The sequence below is a fragment of the Hippoglossus stenolepis genome, chromosome 6, assembly GCF_022539355.2.
Source record: "Hippoglossus stenolepis isolate QCI-W04-F060 chromosome 6, HSTE1.2, whole genome shotgun sequence".
In the NCBI taxonomy this organism is placed as follows: domain Eukaryota; kingdom Metazoa; phylum Chordata; class Actinopteri; order Pleuronectiformes; family Pleuronectidae; genus Hippoglossus; species Hippoglossus stenolepis.
The window spans coordinates 127,160-149,374 of record NC_061488.1 but is presented as its reverse complement, the minus strand read 5'-3'; the positions used below and the strand labels follow the sequence as shown (position 1 = coordinate 149,374).

The 22,215-nt window shown below is 43.5% G+C and overlaps 1 protein-coding gene across 1 annotated transcript; it reads right to left on the bottom strand.

Moving 5' to 3' along the window:
• Positions 1-225: 225 nt before the first annotated feature.
• Positions 226-20,359, bottom strand: LOC118110562 (constitutive coactivator of PPAR-gamma-like protein 2). Its single transcript, XM_035158446.2, is given in 19 exon segments — positions 226-6,090; positions 6,171-6,234; positions 6,620-6,755; positions 7,131-7,253; positions 7,256-7,358; positions 8,447-8,656; positions 9,309-9,423; positions 10,152-10,401; positions 11,331-11,502; positions 11,704-11,787; positions 11,867-12,029; positions 12,144-12,418; positions 12,600-12,673; positions 12,813-12,915; positions 14,411-14,539; positions 17,612-17,694; positions 17,847-18,093; positions 19,044-19,912; positions 20,079-20,359. Coding segments are annotated over 18 exon segments (3,105 nt in total). The 5' UTR covers positions 19,560-19,912; positions 20,079-20,359; the 3' UTR covers positions 226-5,832.
• Between the last annotated feature and the right edge of the window lie 1,856 nt (positions 20,360-22,215).

The window sequence follows — 22,215 nt, the reverse complement described above, 5'->3', positions numbered from 1 at the left end:
TATATATATACATATACAGATATATAAATCCATATTTATTATTTTCCTTTTCATTCCGAGGGATGCTAGAGTCGGATTATTAGTTATCAAAATAATCGATCTGAAACCCCTTTGAATTTGGTGAGTAACTAAAAATCGTATTCAGTAGCTTTGACTGTTTCCCAGTGACTTCCTTCTCACAAACCTGTTTGAAGATTTAAAAATCATGACACCAAACGCAGAAAATACTTTTTTTTACTAAAAGAATAAATTTTATTTCAGCACTGTAAGTCATTTCCCAACCAGTACAAACATGACTGCCATCTTTCTCTTTCTACACCTTTCCTCCCCTCCCTCTGTGAGAGCAGACCAACAACAGCCGGACAAATCAAAAAAAATAAAGAGAAACTAAATGCTTTCTTTTTCTCGTCTTTCCACAAACAGTCTGGTGCTTCCATAATGCTAACAATGACAAATTATACCAAATAATTATAACGGCAATAATGATAATATTTCTATAACAATATTATGGATAAATTTGAACCTTTTCTCTGCACAGGTAGGTTTAGGGGGACCTGGGTGCTGAAGTACATGCACTGGTTTACATGTTGACTAACGTGACAGAATCAACTCCAGCCTCTGTCTCCGCCATCGAGGCGGGAAGGGGGGGGGTGGGGTGGGGGGGCAGTGTAGAGAGACAGACAGAATAAAGACTTTTAATCAAACTGGACAAATTGATGTGACAAGATCAGAACAGGTAGAAAAGAGGTGACTCGTTTCTGATAGATGTTCAACTTCTACATCACTTCGTTCTGTTCTCTTCACATTGATCCACCTGACAAGACTCTTGGTCTTTAACACAGAATTTTCCTCGAGTCACTTCAGCTGAGATGGATTAACTTGGGACAGTAGTTAACATTAATTAACAATTTTCCAGAACAGTATTTTCTCTATTCGGCCTATGGTGGCAATAGTGGTCAAAAATCTCCATCACAATTTACAAAAATTGACCATTGACATCTTGAAATTCATAGTTTGGTCAAAAACCCTAAGATTTTTTACCTTCACATAAGTATCAGCTCAAGTAGATGAATAAAAATGTACCATCCACTTCATCGTCTCCACAAGTTTTACAAGTGGAGGAAACTGGACTCATTTGTTTTTCTTGAAGACGTTTCACTTCTCATCCAAGAGGCTTAACTGACTAATGGGAGGTTTCAGGTATTTAACCTCTGTACAGGTTTAACTGTGCATTTCAAGTCTAGCAACACACTAAAGAGTGTTCACCCCGACACAAACAGGACAATGTGGTTTATACAATCCAACGCAATGGGGATTGCTCAGACCTACACATCCAGGAATCAACCACTACAGAAACAGATGGCACAGGAGAACCAGTTCCTCTGGGCAGGACTAAGCAGTTCACTTACACTTCGAGGACAAGTGACACTCTTCTGAGGTAATGTTTTTATTTTGTCCAGAGAAGAGGGATGGTTTGAAAGAGGGTTACACTCACAGAGGTTAAATACCTGAAACCTCCCATTAGTCAGAACTGAAGAAGCTTCTTTGAGGAAACATCTTTGAGAAACAAGCAAGTCCGGTTACCTACGGTCATTTATGCAACTTCTGAAAATGAAAATAAAAAGTTTAGTTATATTTTTCAATTTCTTGACTATTCATTGCTGCTGGATTCATATTAAATTCATTTAATTAACTATTCACTATCAATATTGATTCATATTTATGAGGCCAGCCAGTCTAAGGTTTGTTTTGTGAGGAAAATTCAGCAGCCTCCACATCCACCAACAATATGAAGAGGCTCTGTAACTGTGCGCCATCAATCAAAGGCAAGTTTGAGAGAGCACAACTTTCAACATGTAAAAAAACACGAGGGCGTTAAACCCAGCATGACTGAAGCATGTTGGTTGGTCCTGTGTGTTAGGGCAGATGTGAGCATGTGCAGCAGTTCACACCAGATAAGTTCAGTCAATGAAACTACTAACAACAAACTCACTGACTGAACCTGCACACTCGGTCGCTCATCATCCACAAACGCACTCAGTTCCTTCTTCCTGTCTGTGTCTCCACAGCAACCACAGTGTAAACACACTGTCACACACTTGTAAGATCACACGTGCTGTAATGTCATTTCATATATATATATATATATATATATATAAAATCATACTGATCAGAAAACTTGTAACTGGGGAGGGCTGTCAGTGTGAGGGTGGGGGTACTATGGGGGGGGGGTGCACTTTGGTTTGGTTCTCAGGTGTTTACAAGAGATGTTTCACTGCTTTGTGCAAGGGCGCAGAGTTCAGCTTCCACTGAGGAGTCGACCACGAAATCGGGGATATTTTGAGAATCAAACAGTGCAGACAATGAAAAAACGGGCAATATTTACTTACGCACAGAATAAATGGTGAAGTGGTCTAAAGATGCCATATAAAATACAGGTAAGGAAAATCGCAATCGTTACAGTTCAAATCTCTAGGTTGGCTAAGCATATTTCAGTACTAACTGAAGCAATGGTAGAAGGATTAGAAGATGTAATAACATTAAAAATAGTAAGAAAACACATTTGCACAATTGAATAAAACAGTTTTGATTTTTTTCTGATTTTTTTCCCAGACTCTGGCTAGATACACACAGAAACTGATTATCAACGTTAATATAACCTTACTGTTAGTCGGGTTGATTACGGGGCGGGGCAGCCCAAAGAGAAAAGAGACTAAATTAAAAAACGGCCAATGGGGATGGTGCCAAAGGAGAGAGAGGGAGGGGGATGAGAGAGAGAGAGGGAGAGAGAGAGAGTGAAGGAGGGTACAGGTGAAAGAAAGAGGGAAACTGAGAGGGAGGGGCTAACCTGTGTGTACGATATCTGCGTTTGTGTGCGTCTGCGTTTAATGAGAATCAATGGATATGGTGTGTGTGTGCGTGTGTGTGATAAGCAGAGATAAGTGAATTAACAGTTTTAGAGGAAGTGGAAAGGAGGGGAAGTGGAAGGGGGGTTGATAAACAAAAATCAATTATCTATTGAACTAAAACAGACGAGGACAACAGAGAGAAACTACATTGTGTTGTGTTGACTTTTTTTTCTCCAAACTAGCTACTGTGTCACTCAGGGTTTAACGAGTATGTTTGAGTGTGTGTGTGTTTATGTAGCTGATCATTTCCGTGTCCAAGTGACGACACTGTTACCTTGTTGTTTATCTGTTGTGTGCGTGTGTGTGTGATGTTGAGTCAGTTGAATGTGTTACCAGATGATCTCTGATAAACTGCACAAAATCACATCAGCACAAAAGCAGAGAGAAAGCTTCAGGTAACCAATGCAACTGAATACCTGTGTGAGTGTGTGTGTGTACTGTTATCTGGCGAGTGAATCGTGAGAGGGCTTCGTATACGGGATCACACTCTGGCTCGCCACAGAAAAAAGCCTCTTCTAACAATGTACTGTTGCGATACACATATTTGTACTAATGTCAAAAGTTGAAAGCAGTTAAGTAAATGACTCCTAGTGAATCTAGACATAATATTTCGGCCAGTTGAGCTATATTCTCTAGCCTAGTCGTGGTGTTTGTGTTTTACAGTCCTGCTTTAAGACCGACGCTGTGACCTACTCTTAACCTATAAACACCTACAGCACTCGTCTGCTCGCATTCCTTCCAGTAATGGCTAACGTGTCTGAACTTCTGATTTGGTGTTGGTGTAAGAGACGGCTGCAGATCAGTCCTGTGGTGATGAGCGTAGGCCTACACTCATGGCTGGGTCAACAGTCAGCGTTTCACTGTAATATGTTACAGAGGGGACTACACAGATATCGTCAGGGTTTGTCTTTTCCTTCCTAAGAGCTTTTTCCAGGTCAATTCTGTGGCACATGATAGAGCAACAAGTCATCAACATAGTAAGGAAATAAGGTGCTTCTTGGTGACTTGTCTTTTTCTAATGAGCTCATTTCAACATCTTAGTATGTTTAAAGAGATCGCATGTTCATGGCCGGCATCTCTCAGGCAAGATTTGTCCGTCTACTGCTTTTACATTAGCAGTTGTGCTACCAATCATCGGTAAGAAGTAAATAACTTGTTTTTCATTATCAGTTGAAACCTAATGTGGGGACACATCTCATTCACAACAAACATAAGTGCTCTGATAAAACAGTTCAGTATGTTGCAGGTCTCAGATTGTGAGCGGCATACTCAGGGCGGCCATGCCGGCTCCCTCTCCTTTGTCATGTGATCAAACCGTGAAGCCGAGGAGCTTCAGGGCAGAGAAGTGCTTCCTGCCGGTATAAAGTGACGCACCAGAGCTCTGCAGGGCAACAGCTCGTGGTGTTGGGTTGTCGTGACAACAGTTGCTCAATTAATCACCAGCCAAGGGTGGAGGGATCTTTGAGGCTTTTGATGCCACACCCCGTTTATATATATCAGTGGCTGCCTCAGTTGGCGAGCCTTTAAAATACACTTTGGAAATAACTTTGTAGAAATGTGAAATGATTTCCTGGGAATCCTCTACACGGCAATCAGGGGCCTGTTCAGCCTCGTTGCAAAGTTCTTGATTGAATGTGTAAGACCAGCCTGAAGGGAACTGGCGGCAATGGGCAGAGCCCTCATTATTCAGCTCCATCTTTTGCTGGGCAGCATTATTCTTTTCTTTTTGGCCTTAACTCCAGAAGGTGCCTCATAGTTGTTTCATTTCTTTATCACTTAGTAGAGGACTGTCCAGTGTGGTTTAAAAGTTTTAAAACAAAGTGCCTCTTTGTCTGAAACCACTCTTCACATTCTGACGTCTCTCACATAGATCTCTACCTTTAAGCGTAGTACTATATGTCATAATGATTTACTTAGGCGCAGGTAAATACACCCTCACAGACTGTCAATTCAACTGTACAGGGGCTGGTTCAATTTCATTATATTTAAATACAACATTAAGTGCTTCTGTTGGGATAATACAATCAAAGCTTTGGGATAAAGGGACAAGGGCATGGGAAGATAATTTAATAATGCACTTTTTTTGGAGCAGGGTATAATCTTGCATACTTAAGGGCTTAAGGTGCATAAACTCCAGGGTCTCTTAGCACAGCTAAGAACTAGGCTATGCTACATAGGTCAAAGTAAAATAGCACGCTAATACCATGGTGGTGCAGAAGTGCTCCAGTGATAGATAACCAATCAAACTATAAAATGGGCTTTGCTGTTAGCTTGTATGCTAACACTGTGGGTAGCAATGAGGCTAGCCTGCAGAGTAGCGGGGGAACAAGGGTCACTGCACAGCAGAACGGAACATCACTCTGAAACCTCACACGAGACGGCTATGGCAACAAACCGAATCAACGCACAAATACCAACCATGGTGACCAGGCAAAGAACCTGTAACCATAGAAACCACATCCAATCTGTCACAGTAACCACAAACTTAACATCTGTGTGCAGTGATTCACACAATGGTACCATTGAAAAAAGCAAAAATAAGAAACTTAAAACTGTACTGATATCCATACTTAAGAGGGGGGGCTTGTTTAAGATGGCAGGTCGTATTATGGGGCAGGGCTTCAAGCTTATTTTACTCTGAGTGCGAGAAGGAGGCATTTAGGATTTTTTGAGGGGTGGGGCGCTTACAGACTCAGAGAAAACCTCTCTTCATAAAACAATGTAAAACCACATGAGAAAACTAAAAAGGGAGTAACGGCTAACTGCTTCAGCCAATCACATGCAGCAGGGAGTAGGAGGAGGAGCCTCGAGTCACCTCCTGCTTCATGTGATCATGTGCAGTTAGGAGGCGGGGCTACAAAAACAGGGAAAGGCAGTCAAACACATAACTCTCTCAGAGCTGCACATCCCAGGAAGGATGCCATCACTCCTCCTTCTGTAGTGCTCCGTCTGACGGGCAGTCGTCAAGGCAACAGGGGGCCTCCACTTCCACCCCCTCTGATTGGTTGTCTCTGCTGGCTAAGGCACAAGGGATTGGCTGGGCCAGGGGGGCCAGCTCCAAGGATTGGCCAATGGCGGAGGCCGCTGAGCTGCCGTTCAGCTGCTGTATTGCGACCTCTGACGTGGAGCCTGCCTCCTCTGAGGGCTTTGGGGGGCTGCTGGCTGGGGGGGACGATGACATCTAGAGGAGGGCAGTGAAAAAGTTTTGAACAGAACAGCAGGGCAAAGCTGTGGCGATGTTAAAGTGAAGGCAGGTCCTACCTGTGTTCTGTTGGCAGGTGCCTTTTTCCCTCCCCTTAGTTTAGCTGGAATCTCTTTACCTCTCCTGTGACCAGGAAATGGAGACACTTAAAAAAAATCTACCGATTTCACACAGCACTTGTTTTATTAACGTATGTAGTAGAGTCCTTTACGGAACGGAAACAGAGCCATCTTTGTGTTTATGTCACTGCTTCTTTGTAAAGATTTGGTGTCTATATTTCCCCACAATGCAACGTGACCACCAAGGATTGAGTCACAGATTAAGATGCTATTTTAGTGGATAATGTACCTGACGAGTGGGATACAGAGGTCAGGTTGGCTCACTTTTTTCTAACTTGACACACAGAGGCCAAAATGACGCTGACAGAACACATTCATGTATCTAAGATCCACAATATTTTCCTTTCTGTAAATTTATTGTGGAAAAATGCTGACACAATATAACTCACCCTTTCCCTGCTCCGACTGAAACCACCTGCATGTTGAAGCCTCCTCTCCCACGTAGTGGTTTGTTCCCGGCCCACTGTCCCACCACCATCCCAGCTATCTCCAGTTTTCCACCCTGAGGGGGGATGGACTGAATACCTGAAAACAGAAAACGAATTAACTGACACACTGAAGATAAAAAACAAAACTACAGCTGTCACCTAATTCCACACAACACACTCACCGTACATTGTGCAGACAATAAGCATTACATAATCATCTTTAAAGAACCACGTACTGTTTGTCGACATTTTAGGAATCATTGACAACTTTTTTAATAAATATAGCGGCTGATATCTCTTTTTTGTATTCTCTGGTATCGGGATCAGAATCCGACAACAAAAACTCATCAGTTGAGCTCTTGTCAACGCCACACTGTCTGTCTTCATAATGAGTAATTTAATTCTGAGATGCAGAGTTTGAGTATTGTATGAAAACAGGACACAGCTATTATCGAGACTACAAGGTGTGTACCTGGGAAGGCTCTCGGTCTGTGCTGGGCGGGGTGATGTGGGTGATGATGTGGGGGCATTCCACCCATGGGGCGAGGCGGGTAGAGAGGAGGCATGGGGTAGAATGGGGGTACCATAGCAGGGGAAGGAAGGCAGGGGGTGGGAGAGGAGGGGGAGGAGGGGGACGGGACAGGTTGATGCCCTCAAGGATCGCCTGACGCATCTTCTCCACCTTGGACACCAGCTCCTCCTGCAGAACAGAAAGATGGGGTGAGCGAGGACACTGATGATTTCTCTGTTTCTTTAAACACCAATGATTCTCTACGTGCTGTGTGATTCTACAGCAACCTGGTGTTAAAGCCCCTTTAAGAGCATTTTCCATTAATGTGAGATTATGACTTCATAAGGTCCCTAATAAATAAAATAAAAAAATATATAAAATATATTATTATTACTATTATTAGTAGCTGTAACTAAACCACTGGACCACACACACACACACACAAAGAGCCACTCTCAGGCCATGGACTGACTAGTTTTAAGGAATGGATTCATACTGCGTGCGTTGTTGCTCAGTTATGATTGGATTGTGGGTGTTAGCTGTAGGTGCGGATATTACCAATACATGGGAGTTTTTTCTCTCAGTCATCAGAGCTGCTTATTGTGGGAACTGTTGGTTTCCCTATAATTTTTAAAGGGCCCATATTTTACACCTTTCTGGGATGTAATTTGAGGTATTGGTTCCCTAAGATGATATATCAGTGGTTTAAAGTCGAAAAAACTGCTGCAATGTTTGTTCAAGTTTTAGCAGGACAGTCGGCCAATGTAGGAGTAATGTCCCAAGTTGCAGTATGGAGTTTCACAACAGAGTTTCAATACGGAGTAACGTCTACGCGGGGGTGCTGGGTTCGGAGACTGGTACCGGCTGGGTGGTGCTGAGTGATGAGTGCGATCCCGAAGGACATCATACGGGGGAGGAAGTACGAAACGAGACGTTTCGATAACATATTTCTTTGAATGGACTGAGTGAAAAAGTCCACGGAGTGACTGTTTTCATACTTTGAAACCCCCCTACTGACACCTTTTACTGTCCGTAAGTACGGACAGTAAAAGCCAAGAAAATGTATTTTACACAATATGGGCCCTTTAAGGTCCTGACCTTCTATATAAAATGCATTGAGATAATGTATATTATGATTTAGTGCTAAACAAATAAAATAAAGTTGAACTCAATACCATGAAAGAAGTTCTGACAGATGGTGGCGGTGGGTGTGAATGAGTGTTAACATGGATTAGCTCTTGGCAGGTTACAGTTACACAGCACACACACGTTCATACCTGCCCCTCACACATGTCCAGCAGGGCGGCCCGGTCGCGGGAGGCCCGGGCCAGTTTGCTCTGAAACAGTTTTCCATCAAAGAAGCCCCAGGGACAACAGTGTTCCCACGGCAACGGTTGGCCACACACGTCATTGATGAAAAGCGCTGTGTCAACGCCGGCCATAAAGAGAGCAGCCAGCTGCACACCACGGGCATCCACCTTCTCCACCTGAAAGAAAATATACAAATGAAAAATGACAAGCAGAATAGAGGGATGTGTGGAAGAGAAAATAGAGGGATGAGAGGTTAGAGGAAGAGAAGATGTGAATTGTGAACACATGGTGTGTGTAGAATTCTACAACTACTATTTTTCAGCTGCAGGATCTCAGTTCAGTGCATGTCTGAAGGCAGCTCAAGTAGAATCAATTAAACAAAGAAAAAAAGAAAAGGTACCGATTAAAACAGTGTTGGTATGTTTTTTTTGTACAAAAGGGACTTAAAGCTGCTATTTGTACTGTTTTTGCTGCTGAAAGTTTCCTATCTTGAGCAGGTAGAGGCGACGGTCAGCCAGGTCTGTGTTTACATTAAGACTTCTCAGGAGAGCTAGATAGCTGCTACAGTTTCTGGAAGTCATTACATGAGCTGGCTTTTAGTGGCAACTTAGAGACAGAAACAACGTTTTGACATGAGGGTTGTTTACCATTGTTGGAAACAGAACTTGGCAAGAAAAGGAACATTCCTTATCTGTTGTAAGTACACAGTAAAGCTAACGCTGGCTATGCAGTGAAAGCAAAAGAAAAGAACCAACATTCGAGAGAACAATGAGCAGGAAGATCGGTAGTATGTAGAGGCCTAAGAGATGGAGAGAAGTCGTGTCCCACCTTCAGCTCCTGTAGCTGGTCGGGTTCATAGAGCTGGCTAGAAACGGCCTGGGCCAGGAAGGCATCAAGCTCATGTCTCTGCAGGATCCTTCCTCCAGGCCACTGCATCAAATACCTGAGAGGAACGGAAAACAAACTATCTACATCAACCAGCTTCAAACTTTCCTGAACTGCTGTCGTAGCAGTGACAGTGATAACACTATTTTAACAGAGCCCCACATTCGTCAGAAAGATTGAACAGCAGTTATATAAATGTACCTGACATTAACATGAAGGGTCAGAAAGCAGTATTTTTTGCAATACAATTTAATGAGCAAGTAACAATTAATTGAATTACTTGATTAATTTAGTGTTTTATTCATAAAATATCTGAAAATTAGGAAAAATGCTGATCCCACAGCTAAGGAAACATTGTCCCATGTTTCCAAATAGTTTCATAATGACGAGAATGTTTTATACTTCTCATTATAACAGATATATCAGATCTATGTTTGTTATGGTTGTTTCAAAGACTCCCAAAAAGAAGGCCTTATTAATATTATTTCGAGTATTAAGTTGTAATTATTATTTTACATTAGTCTAGGATTTTTTATTCATTTGTTTGCAATTCAGATGGTGCCTAAATTAACTAAATGGGTTCAGTTTGGCCAGATGATTACAATTTAACATAAAAAGGATGGGTTTCTAAAAATGTTTGTCTTTTGTCAAAAAAGGAAATTCTGTATACTTACTTGAATATAAGATTAGTAAAATAATTGGTACCTGCAGCCGTAAAACGGGTGCACATATTAATGAGGCATTATAAAATGACACTAGTCAGCTGAGATGTACGACCCGTCGCACCTGAGCACGCAGCACATGAGCAGCAGATGCTGTGGAACCTGTGCTGGGTTGAGTAACGCTGGGCAGTCGGAGCGAAGGCAGGCCAGGAAGGCCCTAGTTCTCCTGGAGCGGTCCTCACTGGCCCGACCCAACCACAGACGCCGCAGGTTGGGGCAGGTCCACTCCCGGAAACAAAGGGCCGGAACCAGCTCTGGAGTCAGGGCAGACTTAGCCTTACCACTACTCCACTCTTTGACAATCACAGGAGGAACTGGAACAGACCATACAGATGTTCGGGTTAGTTTGAAACAACTGAAACGACAGACGTTCTACACGTGGGTAGTAGAGACGACGATACAGACGTGGAATACTTCCTGTAGGACACTGTTTTCAAAATAAAAGCACTCCAGCGTTTCTGTTGACTGAATTGATTTATTTGTTTTTAATGGGTTAGGGTTATTTTTAATTGTGAAATATTTGCAGGAGCAGAAGATGCACGGCTTCATACCGTTTAGTACTGGTATGTATTTAAGTGCATAGCACTACTTTTACACAAGGAAATACAGTGATCACACCAGAAAAAGGTGGGTAGTTATATTACAAGTTGACGTAAAGATCTCTCTCTCTCAAACGTGATACGCAGCAGAAAAGCGACGCAGCCATTCCGCTGCGTAACGGAAGTCAGTGTGACCAAGGCATTACCTTTGAAACCTATGACGTTTAACAAATCATAGTTGGTTATGAAGCGGGTTAGACTGTCAATGTCCTCCCTGTGTGGCCCACACAGAACTTCCCAGAGAGACGAGCGAGTCTGGATAGAGTTCATTCAGCCAGGTCTGGCATGATGCTACATTCCCGGTACTCCCTCTGCAGCCTGGTTAGCCACTTCAGCTCTTATTGGGGAGATATCTCACATACCCCATAATCACAGAAGGTATACATAGTTTGTACTTAGTTAGGCACTTAGTTCCAGACTTTTAGTCCCACTCTGCATCCCCTCCCCTTCTTCCCTCCATGGCCGAAGGGACCTCCAATTGTAGTATTAAATACTCCAACAATAAGTAAAATGCATAAAAGTTAGAGTAAAAGTTAATGCCAGGTGTGAACATGGTCTAGGACTAAATGTGAGGACATGTGGTGTGAACAATAAACAATCTGTCTCCTGTTTTGGCTCCATCTATCTGCTCTTCTCTGACCTACCTTCCAGGGGAGCCCTCTTTCGGATTGCAAGCCTCTCCAGGCGGCGGTGTGTTTCGGCCAGACTGAAGAGGACGCCGTAGGCATACTGTCTGGCAGCACGGAATAGCAGCGAGGCAGGAGGCAGCTCAGAGTTACACTCATCTTCTATACACACTGGCATCTTCATCTCTCCCTGAGGTGGGAGGTTGGTGGAGGGAAGGTAAGGACAAAGGAAATAAGCAGAGAGTTTACCAGGAGGAAAAAGTGATCTGACAAGGTTGATTCATCATCTCTGTCGCCAACTTGTTAACCCTTCTTTAACCAGAAAAGACAATGATAGACTACAATCTTGCAGAAACAAGTGCAAGGATGAATGTTAAGGAAAACAGTTTACCTTGGTCAATATGTGGTAAATCTGTGGGTACATCAATCCTCTTCTGTGTCTGTGTTCAGCTACACGAAGAACCTCAGCACTGACCTAACAACACAAACAGAAACATTGAGAAAGTGCATCATACATCTGTGCTGTGTAATACTATTTCATTTGTGATTTTCACCTGAGGCAGAGGGGGTGTGGTTATGTCCATGTGACTCCGCGTCGCCATAGACAGAAGTGACGGAATGTTTGATCCGCTCCCATTGCCTTGAGAACCATTCCCAGAGGCTGAGCCCCCCCTTCCAGCAGAATCATCCCACCGTGAGGGTTTGTCTGTCAAATGGCTGAAAGAAAGGGATCATGGGAGAGTTTAGACATCTCTCCTGGTATTCTTCATCATGTTTCTATGTACAATGAATGTAGATTCAACAGTGGCTGAAATTGTATCCAGGTCTTACTTTGCGTTGCTGTCATTGGGCTCATCTCCATCTGATGACGAGGAAGGCGACGGAGACGGCCCAGATTGATTGCCCGTGTGATGATTGGGTAATCGACTTCCCACCTGAGTGGAATCATAGGGAGCTGACCAGTCAGTGAATCCCATCTTGCCCGTCAACGAGTCGTTGCAGTCTTGAGACGGTGGAGGCGGGTTTTGGAACAGGGGGGTGGGGCCAGGTCCATATGGAGCATTTTGATAGGGTGGTTTGAATCCTGGAACCTGGGGAGGAGGGAACTGTAGTTGGACAGAAGAAAGGAGAGATAAGAAAGGAAGAAAAGAAGGAGGGGGTAGATGTCTCAGGGAAACATTTTATCAAAGCTGGTGGGAGGATTTGAAACGGAAAGGACTTTGCCCTCCTGTCATCTGTTACTTGTAGATTAATGTAGAACACATCAAACAGGATGAAGGAATCTACCTGATTCTTTCCAGGCTGCATCGGTCCCATGTGGCCAGGTGGTCCCCCAAACGGAGCGGGTCCAAACCCAGGTACTGAGCAAGGAGAGACAAAATTAATCAACTTTTCTTACTTTCCCATTTAAATCATGATATATCCAGTTTCAATAAGACAAACGTGGTAACATAATGATGTTGATGACAAATTCTATGACATGAACAGTTTGCTACTCACAGATGAAAGCAGAGGGCCCCATACTGGGTGAACGTGGTTTTGAGGCAGCTGAGAAATACTCCACAGCTTTCTTAAATCGCTCCACCTTGTCCTCCATACGAGACTGTGAGAGGAGCAGAGCGTCGTGCTCACCACAAAGCATGCTGGGATAGAAAATCTTACAAATCTTCATCAGATAAATTTCACTTCAGAGCAAAGGGAGGAGGAGGAACTCGTGCTTGGTGTTCATGTTTTCTCTTCCAGATATGAATTTAACACGAGTCAGAACTGTGTGAACACAGGAGCATCTGACAACTACAACATCAACAGGATGAATTTGAACCTGCGTTAGTTTTAGATCTGCAGTCCCGCTTTTCATTTTAATGAAAACACTAAAGTGGAATTAAAAACAAAGCGGTCCAAATTTAGACTTTTATTATCATGTTTTCACCCCTATTCATTGTTTGGTTTGTCAGCAAGATACCACAAAAACTACCGAAAGGATAACCAGTAAACTTGGTGGAGGGATGCTGCATGGGTCAGGGACGCTTTGTGTTCGACCATGGGGAAAATACCCGTTCAAATTTCCACAGAAGGGAAGACAATATCTTACACTACGTTCACACAGCAGGCCCAAGTGGCCTGAATCTGATTGTTTAATGACACATTGCGTGGAATCTGATCTTTTCAAATCAGATTTGGGCCACTTTCATATGAGATTCTAAATCAGATACAGATCAGATTTTTTGAAATGCAACCTCAATCTGAACAGACATGTGACTTGTATCTGAATTCAATGCAGCTTTTACATCCCTCGGGATCAACACTTAATTTTGCGCAGGAGAAGGGGCGGGACTCATCTGGCAAAAACAAACATGGATGACAGCTGCGACAGAGGTCATCAGTGAGGGACAGTGAGGTATTAGACCTCACTTGACGTGAAATGTCTGTACAAGCAAAACTTGAGGCGTCAAGTGTAAACTGTAAACGCTAACATCTGTGGCCTCCATGTTTATCACAGACTTCTCCTTGTTTACTTCTGTACATAGCATGTGACGTCTTGTTCTTGTGAACACACAACAGGGCCATGACCAGTTCACATGGAAGTCTGATCCTGGCCACATTTTAAAAGATAATGTGAAAAGCTACATAAAAATTCTGAATAGAGTACTATGGCTTGCATTGTGAACATATTGTACCCCACTACATCAACAGTCTGTTATGTAAGGTAGAGGTGAGACCATTCAGTTCACACCTTCAAACTACTCTGATGACTCCATTTTTAGCTAATTAAAACTTTACTACACCACCAACTCTTGATGATGACCACGTGTCTGTCGGCATTAGTGAGCAAGTGAGTGAGGTAGAGAGCAGTCAGCAGAGTCTGAATGAATCTACCAATTACCAATTTAAAAAGTATTAATCATTGTATTTTGATAGCTTTAATGTCAATCAGTGTTGATATTCTTCCTTTGGTTGTGCCTCACACCTCCACGAAATTTCAGTGAAATTTGTTCAGTAGATTTTGTGTAATCCTGCTGACAATCTAACCAACAACAATAAAAAAAGATAGGCTCCTTGGCGGACGTAATAATCACTGATGTCATCCCCTGACATACCTGTGACTGTTTGAAGACATCTCTGGCGATGGCGTCGAGGTTTCCCAGGTCCTTGATGGAGGAAACGTACTCTGAGACCGCCTTGATCACCACCTCACAGGGCGGCAGCACCAACTGATGAGCTCGCACCTACGACAGTAAACAAACAGCACAAAGGTTTGGATTCATCTAATTCAGTGTGTAGTGGCACTTATCGTTGCTGTATAGTCTTCAACATTATTGCCACCTGAAGGACTGGAATGGAGCAGCTTGTTGTAGCTGTTGGTTGTTCACTCAGCAAAATAACTTGTCTAATGCTCACTGAACTTCAGACTGTGGTAGGAACTAGGGCTGCATGATTTTAGGAAAACATATGGTATGCTCTTACGTTGTTGAATATTGCGATGACGACATGATTTGTGATAAATAAACAAATGCTCAAGTTAAGGCTGGGCGATAAATCGATAGTCATAATTATAGCAATATAACTTTTACTCAATATAAATTTAAGACCGGTCGATATAACATTGATAGAACTCATTCCATCCATATTTCGACAGAAAACACGAACAGCCAATGATACTGAGAATAGCACTGAGCCGAACCAATCATGTGGCTGGAATAGAGTCACACCCACATCAAGTTAGGTTGACGCACACAGCACAGAGTGTAGGAGCAGCAGCACACGTGTTAATGTTCGGGCTCCTGCAGCGAGGAGGACGACTCTGCATCGATACAGTGACTTAACATAATCGATTCAGTTATTTTTCCACCGCTGCTTCAGGACAGACGCTCATTAAAAGGTCCGGTCGTCCTGTGTTTGTCGGAATCTGCTTCCTCCTCACCCTAACCCTCACTCCCCCTCGGAGCTTTGCTCACTTGACACTTTAACAACAAACACAATCACTGATCACAAGTTATTAGGTGACGTACAAGACTGATGTTTATTTTGTGTTTGTTTGATTCGCTCTAGAGCAGGGGTCTCCAACACGTCGCTAGCTTACGGGCAGGTTTTCAGTAGCTCGCCAATAGGTTCACGGACTGTGTTCAAAATATCCGACGACAATAAATGCACCTCTTCCCACCTCAATTCAGTCGAACACAGATGTCCCACCCCCTCCAATACAAAATAATAAGATAGGCCTGTCAACTGTCAATAAAAAGGTGATAAGTCATGTCAAGTTTGTCAACATCTGAACCTAACCAGAGTGGCGCACATCCTGACAAAGCACAAAAAGCTGTTCACCGATGGCGGGATGGTGAGGGAAGTGATGACCTCAGCGGCCGAGACGTTATTTAAGGACCATAAAAGTAAGACTGAAATCATATCCGCTATCGCTGATGTACAGATTGGTGCTAACACAGTGGCACAGAGAGTGTCTGCGCTATCTGCAGATGCAATGGGCAGCTGGAGCGGGACCTGACAAGGTGCAAATGGTTTTCAATTCAGTGTGACGAGTCGGTGGACTCGACTGATACTGCCCAGTCGGCTGTGTTTGTTTGGATGGTCTTTGATGACATTTCCACTAGAGGAGATTTAGTGTCTATTACAATAGACGGAGCCCCAGATATGACAGGACACCACTCAGGATTTATTGCACAGTGCAAGGCAGACCCGGACTTTCCTAAAATCGTGAACTACCGTTGCATCATTCACCAACAGACTATATGCGCCAAAGTCATAAGATTTGATCATGTCATGACACCTGTTATTAAAATTATCAACTGCATTTGAGGAGAGGCCAAACAAAACAGAAGTTTCAAACTGTTTCTGCAGGAATTGTCTGCTGACTATGGTGATGTCCTCATAAAAAAAATGTCCATATCGCCCAGCCCTAGCTCAAGTATACAGTGTTAAAGTCTTTCTGCTTTAGTTTCACTGCTAACGTAGACCCCATACAGTAAGTGGTCTACAGACACTGAAAATATAAATAATTATTAACATTCTAACAACATGGTTTTATTGAAAGAATTTCACCTGGCTACGGACGCAGGGACCATGGACAGCTCCAAGTAAGCATTTAGTGACTCAGTCTGTAATTTACTGCTCCACTCGGTGTCTCCATCATTCACACTGAGCCCTTCACCAACAGTATCAAACCCGACACCATCTCCTCCAGCTCTACATACATTTACTAAGTTTACAGTTTCCTTTTGTTTTTACCCAGACTGAGTTTATACTTGTGTCCGATCACAATGTTTGTGTGTGTGTGTGAGAAAGCGAGAGACGGCTGATAAATGCGCTGCTCTGAAGAAAGATTTAACTCATTAATAAAAGTATCAACAATTAAATGATGATCAGTGTTGATATTGTGGTGACAAACAAATCAACTTTTTTCTTTTCTGAGAGACAGAGAGAGAGCAGTGAAATCATTGAGTGAGTTTGTGTGTGTGTGTTACTTTTCCCTCAGGTTCTGGGATCATAAATAAGATACACAATTCTTTTATATAATCAATCACTCATAGTGATGAATCTGACTCGGGACAAACGTGATCACTAGAAGTTTCCACACTAGAATTTAGCTGGGAGGAGGCAGCACGAGATTTCACGGAGCCGCCTCGCAATTCTTGGTTTTCTCTCTATTCTCTTGTTCCGACAATGATCTGAATATGTTTAATGTATTTTAGGACAGCAGGGTTTCATCCGATTGGCCAAATATATTGACATGCAGAGCGTGAATGCACGGCACATGGAAAACCCTTTATCCCATCTAAGCAGTCTTTTGCGAAATGTATATCGCACATGTTGATTTCGCGATGACGATACATTTTGGATATATCGTGCAGGTGTACAGCAGTTGGCAAGAACAATTTAGTGCCCTGAAACAAGTTCCTGGGACTAAAAGTTCCAGGTCAAAATGCAGCATTAGTCTAAAGTGACCAATGAAAAGTTAGTGGCCCTGGTATTAAATTATCTAAGGTGAGAAAACAGGCTTTAAAATATATATATTATATACGTTTCATGTGAACAGATACGTTTTGGAAACTGATGCCTCACAACTGGAAGGATTTTATAGTGAAAGAGCAGAACTCAGCGCAGCAAATTGAATCATGACAACAAAATGATAAAAGATAGAAAATCTGACAATAAAAGCTGTTAAAAGAAAGCTTCTGGTTGTTTTAACATTTAATTTAAGTCAGGGCTCACAACAATGTTTGACTAATTACGTTACACAAAGAGCTGATATTTATAAGAAATTGGCAGAGGATTTTGTACGATACCTTGAGAGAAGCTAGTGGGTGTTCTGGTCCCAGCAGACTCCAGTGGAAGGCAGCCAGGTCCTCATCGGGCAGAATATGATTTCCTGCAAGAGAGAAACAGTGTGTGAGACACCAAAATGTCAGACCAAAAGAGTCACAAGCAGCGACTTGTGTTTCAGTAAAAGAGCCAAAGAGAAATGTGGTGTCCATCTTTGAAGCTGTGTCTGCAAGGGGGAGTGTGTGTGTAGCTCCTTACCCAGCAGAGCAGCAAAGCAGGGCAGGTGCTGCGTCTTCAGCCCCAGCTGCCTGGCGGCCTCAGACAGCAGGTACTGGTGTGTGGTCAGGTTTTTGCCGTTCCAGCTCAGTTTGAGCGCGTGCGAGGAGAAGTAGGCAGGAACGTTGCAGAGGGCAAACTCAGAATCCTGAGCAATCAGACCAGCAAATGCATAGTCTCTGTAGAGAGACAGCACCTCCTGGTGGTGGTCCTCCAAAGTCTGTACAACCTGTAGATGCATAACAGACAAACTCTTGTTACCTCATGTAAAAGCAGCAATAAATTGATTTGTCAATCTGCAACTATTTTGATGTATGGGAATAAATATGACAAACTTCAGTCCGACCTTGTGCTTTCTCTTCTTTATAATCACTGAAAACCTACGATCTTGGTTGAACAATAGAAGAACTAATAATTACATTCAGTCACTTTAAAAAATCTATTTAATGAGCTGGTTATCCTGCTGATAAGGATGCACAGACTATTAGCTGATTCATAAATCTGAAAATATCAGTGGCTTTGAGAACATTTCTCTTCTCTTTGGAACAAACCCCAAAACATACAGAGAGCAGAGCAATCTACAGACCACAGCTATAGACTAGTTACAGGCCGCAGCTACAGACCACAGCTACAGACCACAGCTACAGACTAGTTATAGTCTGTAGCTGTGGTCTATAGCTAGAGACCACATCAAATCTCTGTTTTCTCTTCTTATTCTCTTCTTCCGACATCAAGTCATTGATGGAAAAACCTGTCAATGATCTGAATATCTTTAATTTATTATCCAGGGCAGCAGGGTTTCATCTGATTGGCCAAATATATTGACAAGCAGAGCATGAATGCGGCGCATGAAACACCATTTATTGCAGTTTTTGCAGTCTTGCCGGATACGTCTATCGCTCACGTTGATATCGCGATGACGATAGATTTGATATAATGTGCAGCCCTACTACACTCACGTATCTTTCCTCATAGAAACACATCTGTCTCAGTGTAAACCACTGAACTACTGTCTCTTCTCTCTTTGGCTCCAGCAGCTGCACTCAGGACTGAAAACTGGATGATGACAGCTACTAAATGTGTGAGCTGCAAAAACAAACTGTTGAAAATGAACAATATGAAATGAGAACAATAAAACAAGTTGACTTTAGCCACATTGGCCAACGTGACTATGCTCACCCGCACTCGGAAGCGGAACATGGCCAGGCGGACGCAGTGGCTGAGGCAGGCCGGGGGTAGGAACCATGCCCGGGGAGGCGGGGTGGCCTTGCTGCCGACGTGGTTGACGATCAGCTGCGCCGTCTGTCTCTGGCCCTGAGCTCGCCGCGCCCACTCGGGCCAGCGCTCCTTCCCCAGTGTGCCATTGAAAACCACGACGAGCTCCAGGCCACCCTGGTACAGGCAGGCCTGTGACAGGGCAGCCAGGTAGCCCAGCATGGCGTTCCACTCGCCCCCGCACACCCAGTCCGTCTGGTAACCGCCGTAGAGGCGCTGCAGGCCGGAGTCCGCGTCGATCAGGATCCTTGCAGGCGGGGGCGGGGGAGGCATGGGCCCGGGGTGATGTGGGTGGTGGTGTGGATGATGGTGGTGAGGGGGCTGGCGGGCCGCGGAACGGGCGAGCTTCAGGAGGTCCACCGGGACCGCGGCCCCGGGACACCGCTTCTCTAAATACTCTTGAAAACCCTGCACTCCCATGACGGTGTTGTTGAGCCGGTGCGTGTGGCCGGGAGCGGGCTCGGAATACGTCCTGTACGCCGTGTTTGTGCTGTGACGTGGGGCGAGACAGCAGCTAGCAAGCTAACTGCTCTCCGATGTAGTGACTAACTAGTTTGGTTAACTTCTAGTGAGACGAGTCACCGTGCACCTCAGCCAATTCTTCCAGAATACAGATATGAGAATCTACGCTGAGTCGAGGTCGTAGCTGCTCGGGTTACTGTCCACCCCTGCGGGGGTCTGGTGACATGTCAGCGGGGCCAGTGCAGCTACAGGCGGGGAGAGTTCAACACGTTTCCTGCTGCCATCGTTCACCAGAAGCAGCTCTGACGGATCTGCAGTGAGAAGAGCGTTAAATGAAGATGTTCGTTAATACTGCGCATTAGTGAGGAGCAGTCCGCCGACACGACGTTACACCGAGCAGCTACTAATCCACATGTGTTCTTGTTTAGCACGGACTAAATGTTAGCACGGCTGCAGTCTGGATTCAAACTAAAGTACCTGTGAGGCGAGCTGCTGGTGCTAACGGTTAGCTGTTAGCCGTTAGCTGCTGGCAGGGTCCCCGGCGTGATTTGACGCGTCAGCTGCCGAACACGAGTCCCAGGCGGACACGACGCGGAATGAGATGATGGTTGACGAAAGAAAAGAAAAAGAACTAAAAGAAAATAAAAATAAAAGCCCGTCGGTGCCTCCCTCGCTTTCTTCCACGCTCACGGCTTCATGTTGCGGAGGGGAACGTTACTTCCAGGAGACAGCGGCCATCTTGCGACTTCCTCGCGGCCCAGTGGAGTGGGAGGGAAGGCGGAGGGGGGAGGGGGGCGGCGGGCCGCGGGGAACCCTGGGAAGTGTAGTCTTATGAGCGGATCGCGTCCAACATGTGACCGTGTGGTGACTCGGAGAAAGAAACTACAACTACCAGCAGCAGGATGAAAACCGGACTAAAGGGATTCAAGTAGAAACGCAGTTAGTTTCTTTACATCCTAAACCTTTAAATTATCGTGCACATTTTTACACGTGTAAAATTTGTAAGTTTATATTTTTAATATTTACCTGTAAAATTTGCGTCTAAGTACATGACGTGTACACATATTCTTAATATAACTGGTCTGGCTCAAATGGATGCCTTATAGTAACTATTAACACAGTAGTGATTTGATTAAATATTGATAATAATAACCATTGAATTAATAAATAATATGGTGTTACTTGACGTATGAATCAGTGACTGAGTGATCAGAGCTAGTAAAAGTACACACATTTTGGACTCGAGTAGAAGTACTATCCTTCTGTTAAAAATCACTCAAATAAAAGTATAAAAGTACAGCCTCTGAAATGTTCTCCAAGTGTAACCAAGCTAACATTAACAAGTTGTCTACTTGCTGTATCTGTGCAAAGCAAACTGAGATGTTCCATTAATATAGTTTATATTAATGTAGAATATATAGAATATTGTGGCAGCTCAGCTGCTGCCTTTTGAATCCAGAGAGAGTGGATTGACCAACTAGTCTCAGCTGTGCCAATCCCCTGTCCCTGGCTCACCTGGAGGGGCTCACTGAGCCACCTCCATAAATACTATTTAGCTTGAAATAAAACTTCAAATAACTTCAAATAAAAAACTATTTCCTATGTTGTTTAAACAAGAAAAGATTTGTGAGCATGAAAAACTGTCCCTAACAGTTACCTTAACCCACCGGAGGAAATGTGTACAATGTATTAATTAAAGTTTTCTTCATTTAAATAAGTCCAGGAATGTAAAATGTATAGCTCGGCTTCGTCATAGAAGTTATCAACGTTATCAGTAATGTTCTTCACTTTCTTTCATGTGGTATTTTCTTGTCACAGACATATGTGCTGTCCCTGTCCTGTTTTGTGTTATCTTGATGTCTTTCACATCATGTTTCGTATGTTGTTATTGATCTGCACTGATAGATACAGAACAAGGAGTCGTTTTATCTGTGTTATTGTTTATTTAGGTTGAAATGTGTCTTGAAGTTGGAAAGGTGGTGCTCGATGATGCAAAACAAAAGGATAATTACCCTCAAATGCAGTAAAACAAAAGTAACAAGCCTGTTTGGAACATGTACGGAGTCAAAAGTGCAGATATTTTTGTGAAAATGTAGAGTTAAAGTAAAAAGTTGTCAGATAAATAAAAACTTAAGTACAGACACCTGAAAAATCTACTTAAGTACTGTAACAACATATCTGTACTTTCATACTTCTCACCTCTGTGAGTGATGTAACAGGTACAACTGCACTGTCCATCTTTTTAATCTCTGTCGCCCCCCTGTGGTCTTGGTCTGTGCTCTTAAAAGAAAGGTGAGAAACCAACAAAGTAAAACTAGGTTTAACAAACTGAAGCTGCTTCAGACCTGAACTCCTCACTTCTCAGTATCTTCTCTGGAGGATCATGTGTAAACAAATGTCAGAGTGAGACTCAGTTTGTCTTCCTCCTCCTGAGCTCCTGTATAAAGTGTAGATCCAGGAGCAGTGTGAACAGCAGAGGATCCTCCACTGATTCACTGAGTGGGGGGGGGGGAGGAGCTTCTAACACGGGACACAAACATGAAGAAACTAAAACAAATCTCTCTGGTGAAAAAGTGCTGACACACACGATGAAGACACAGACGAAGATGTGAAG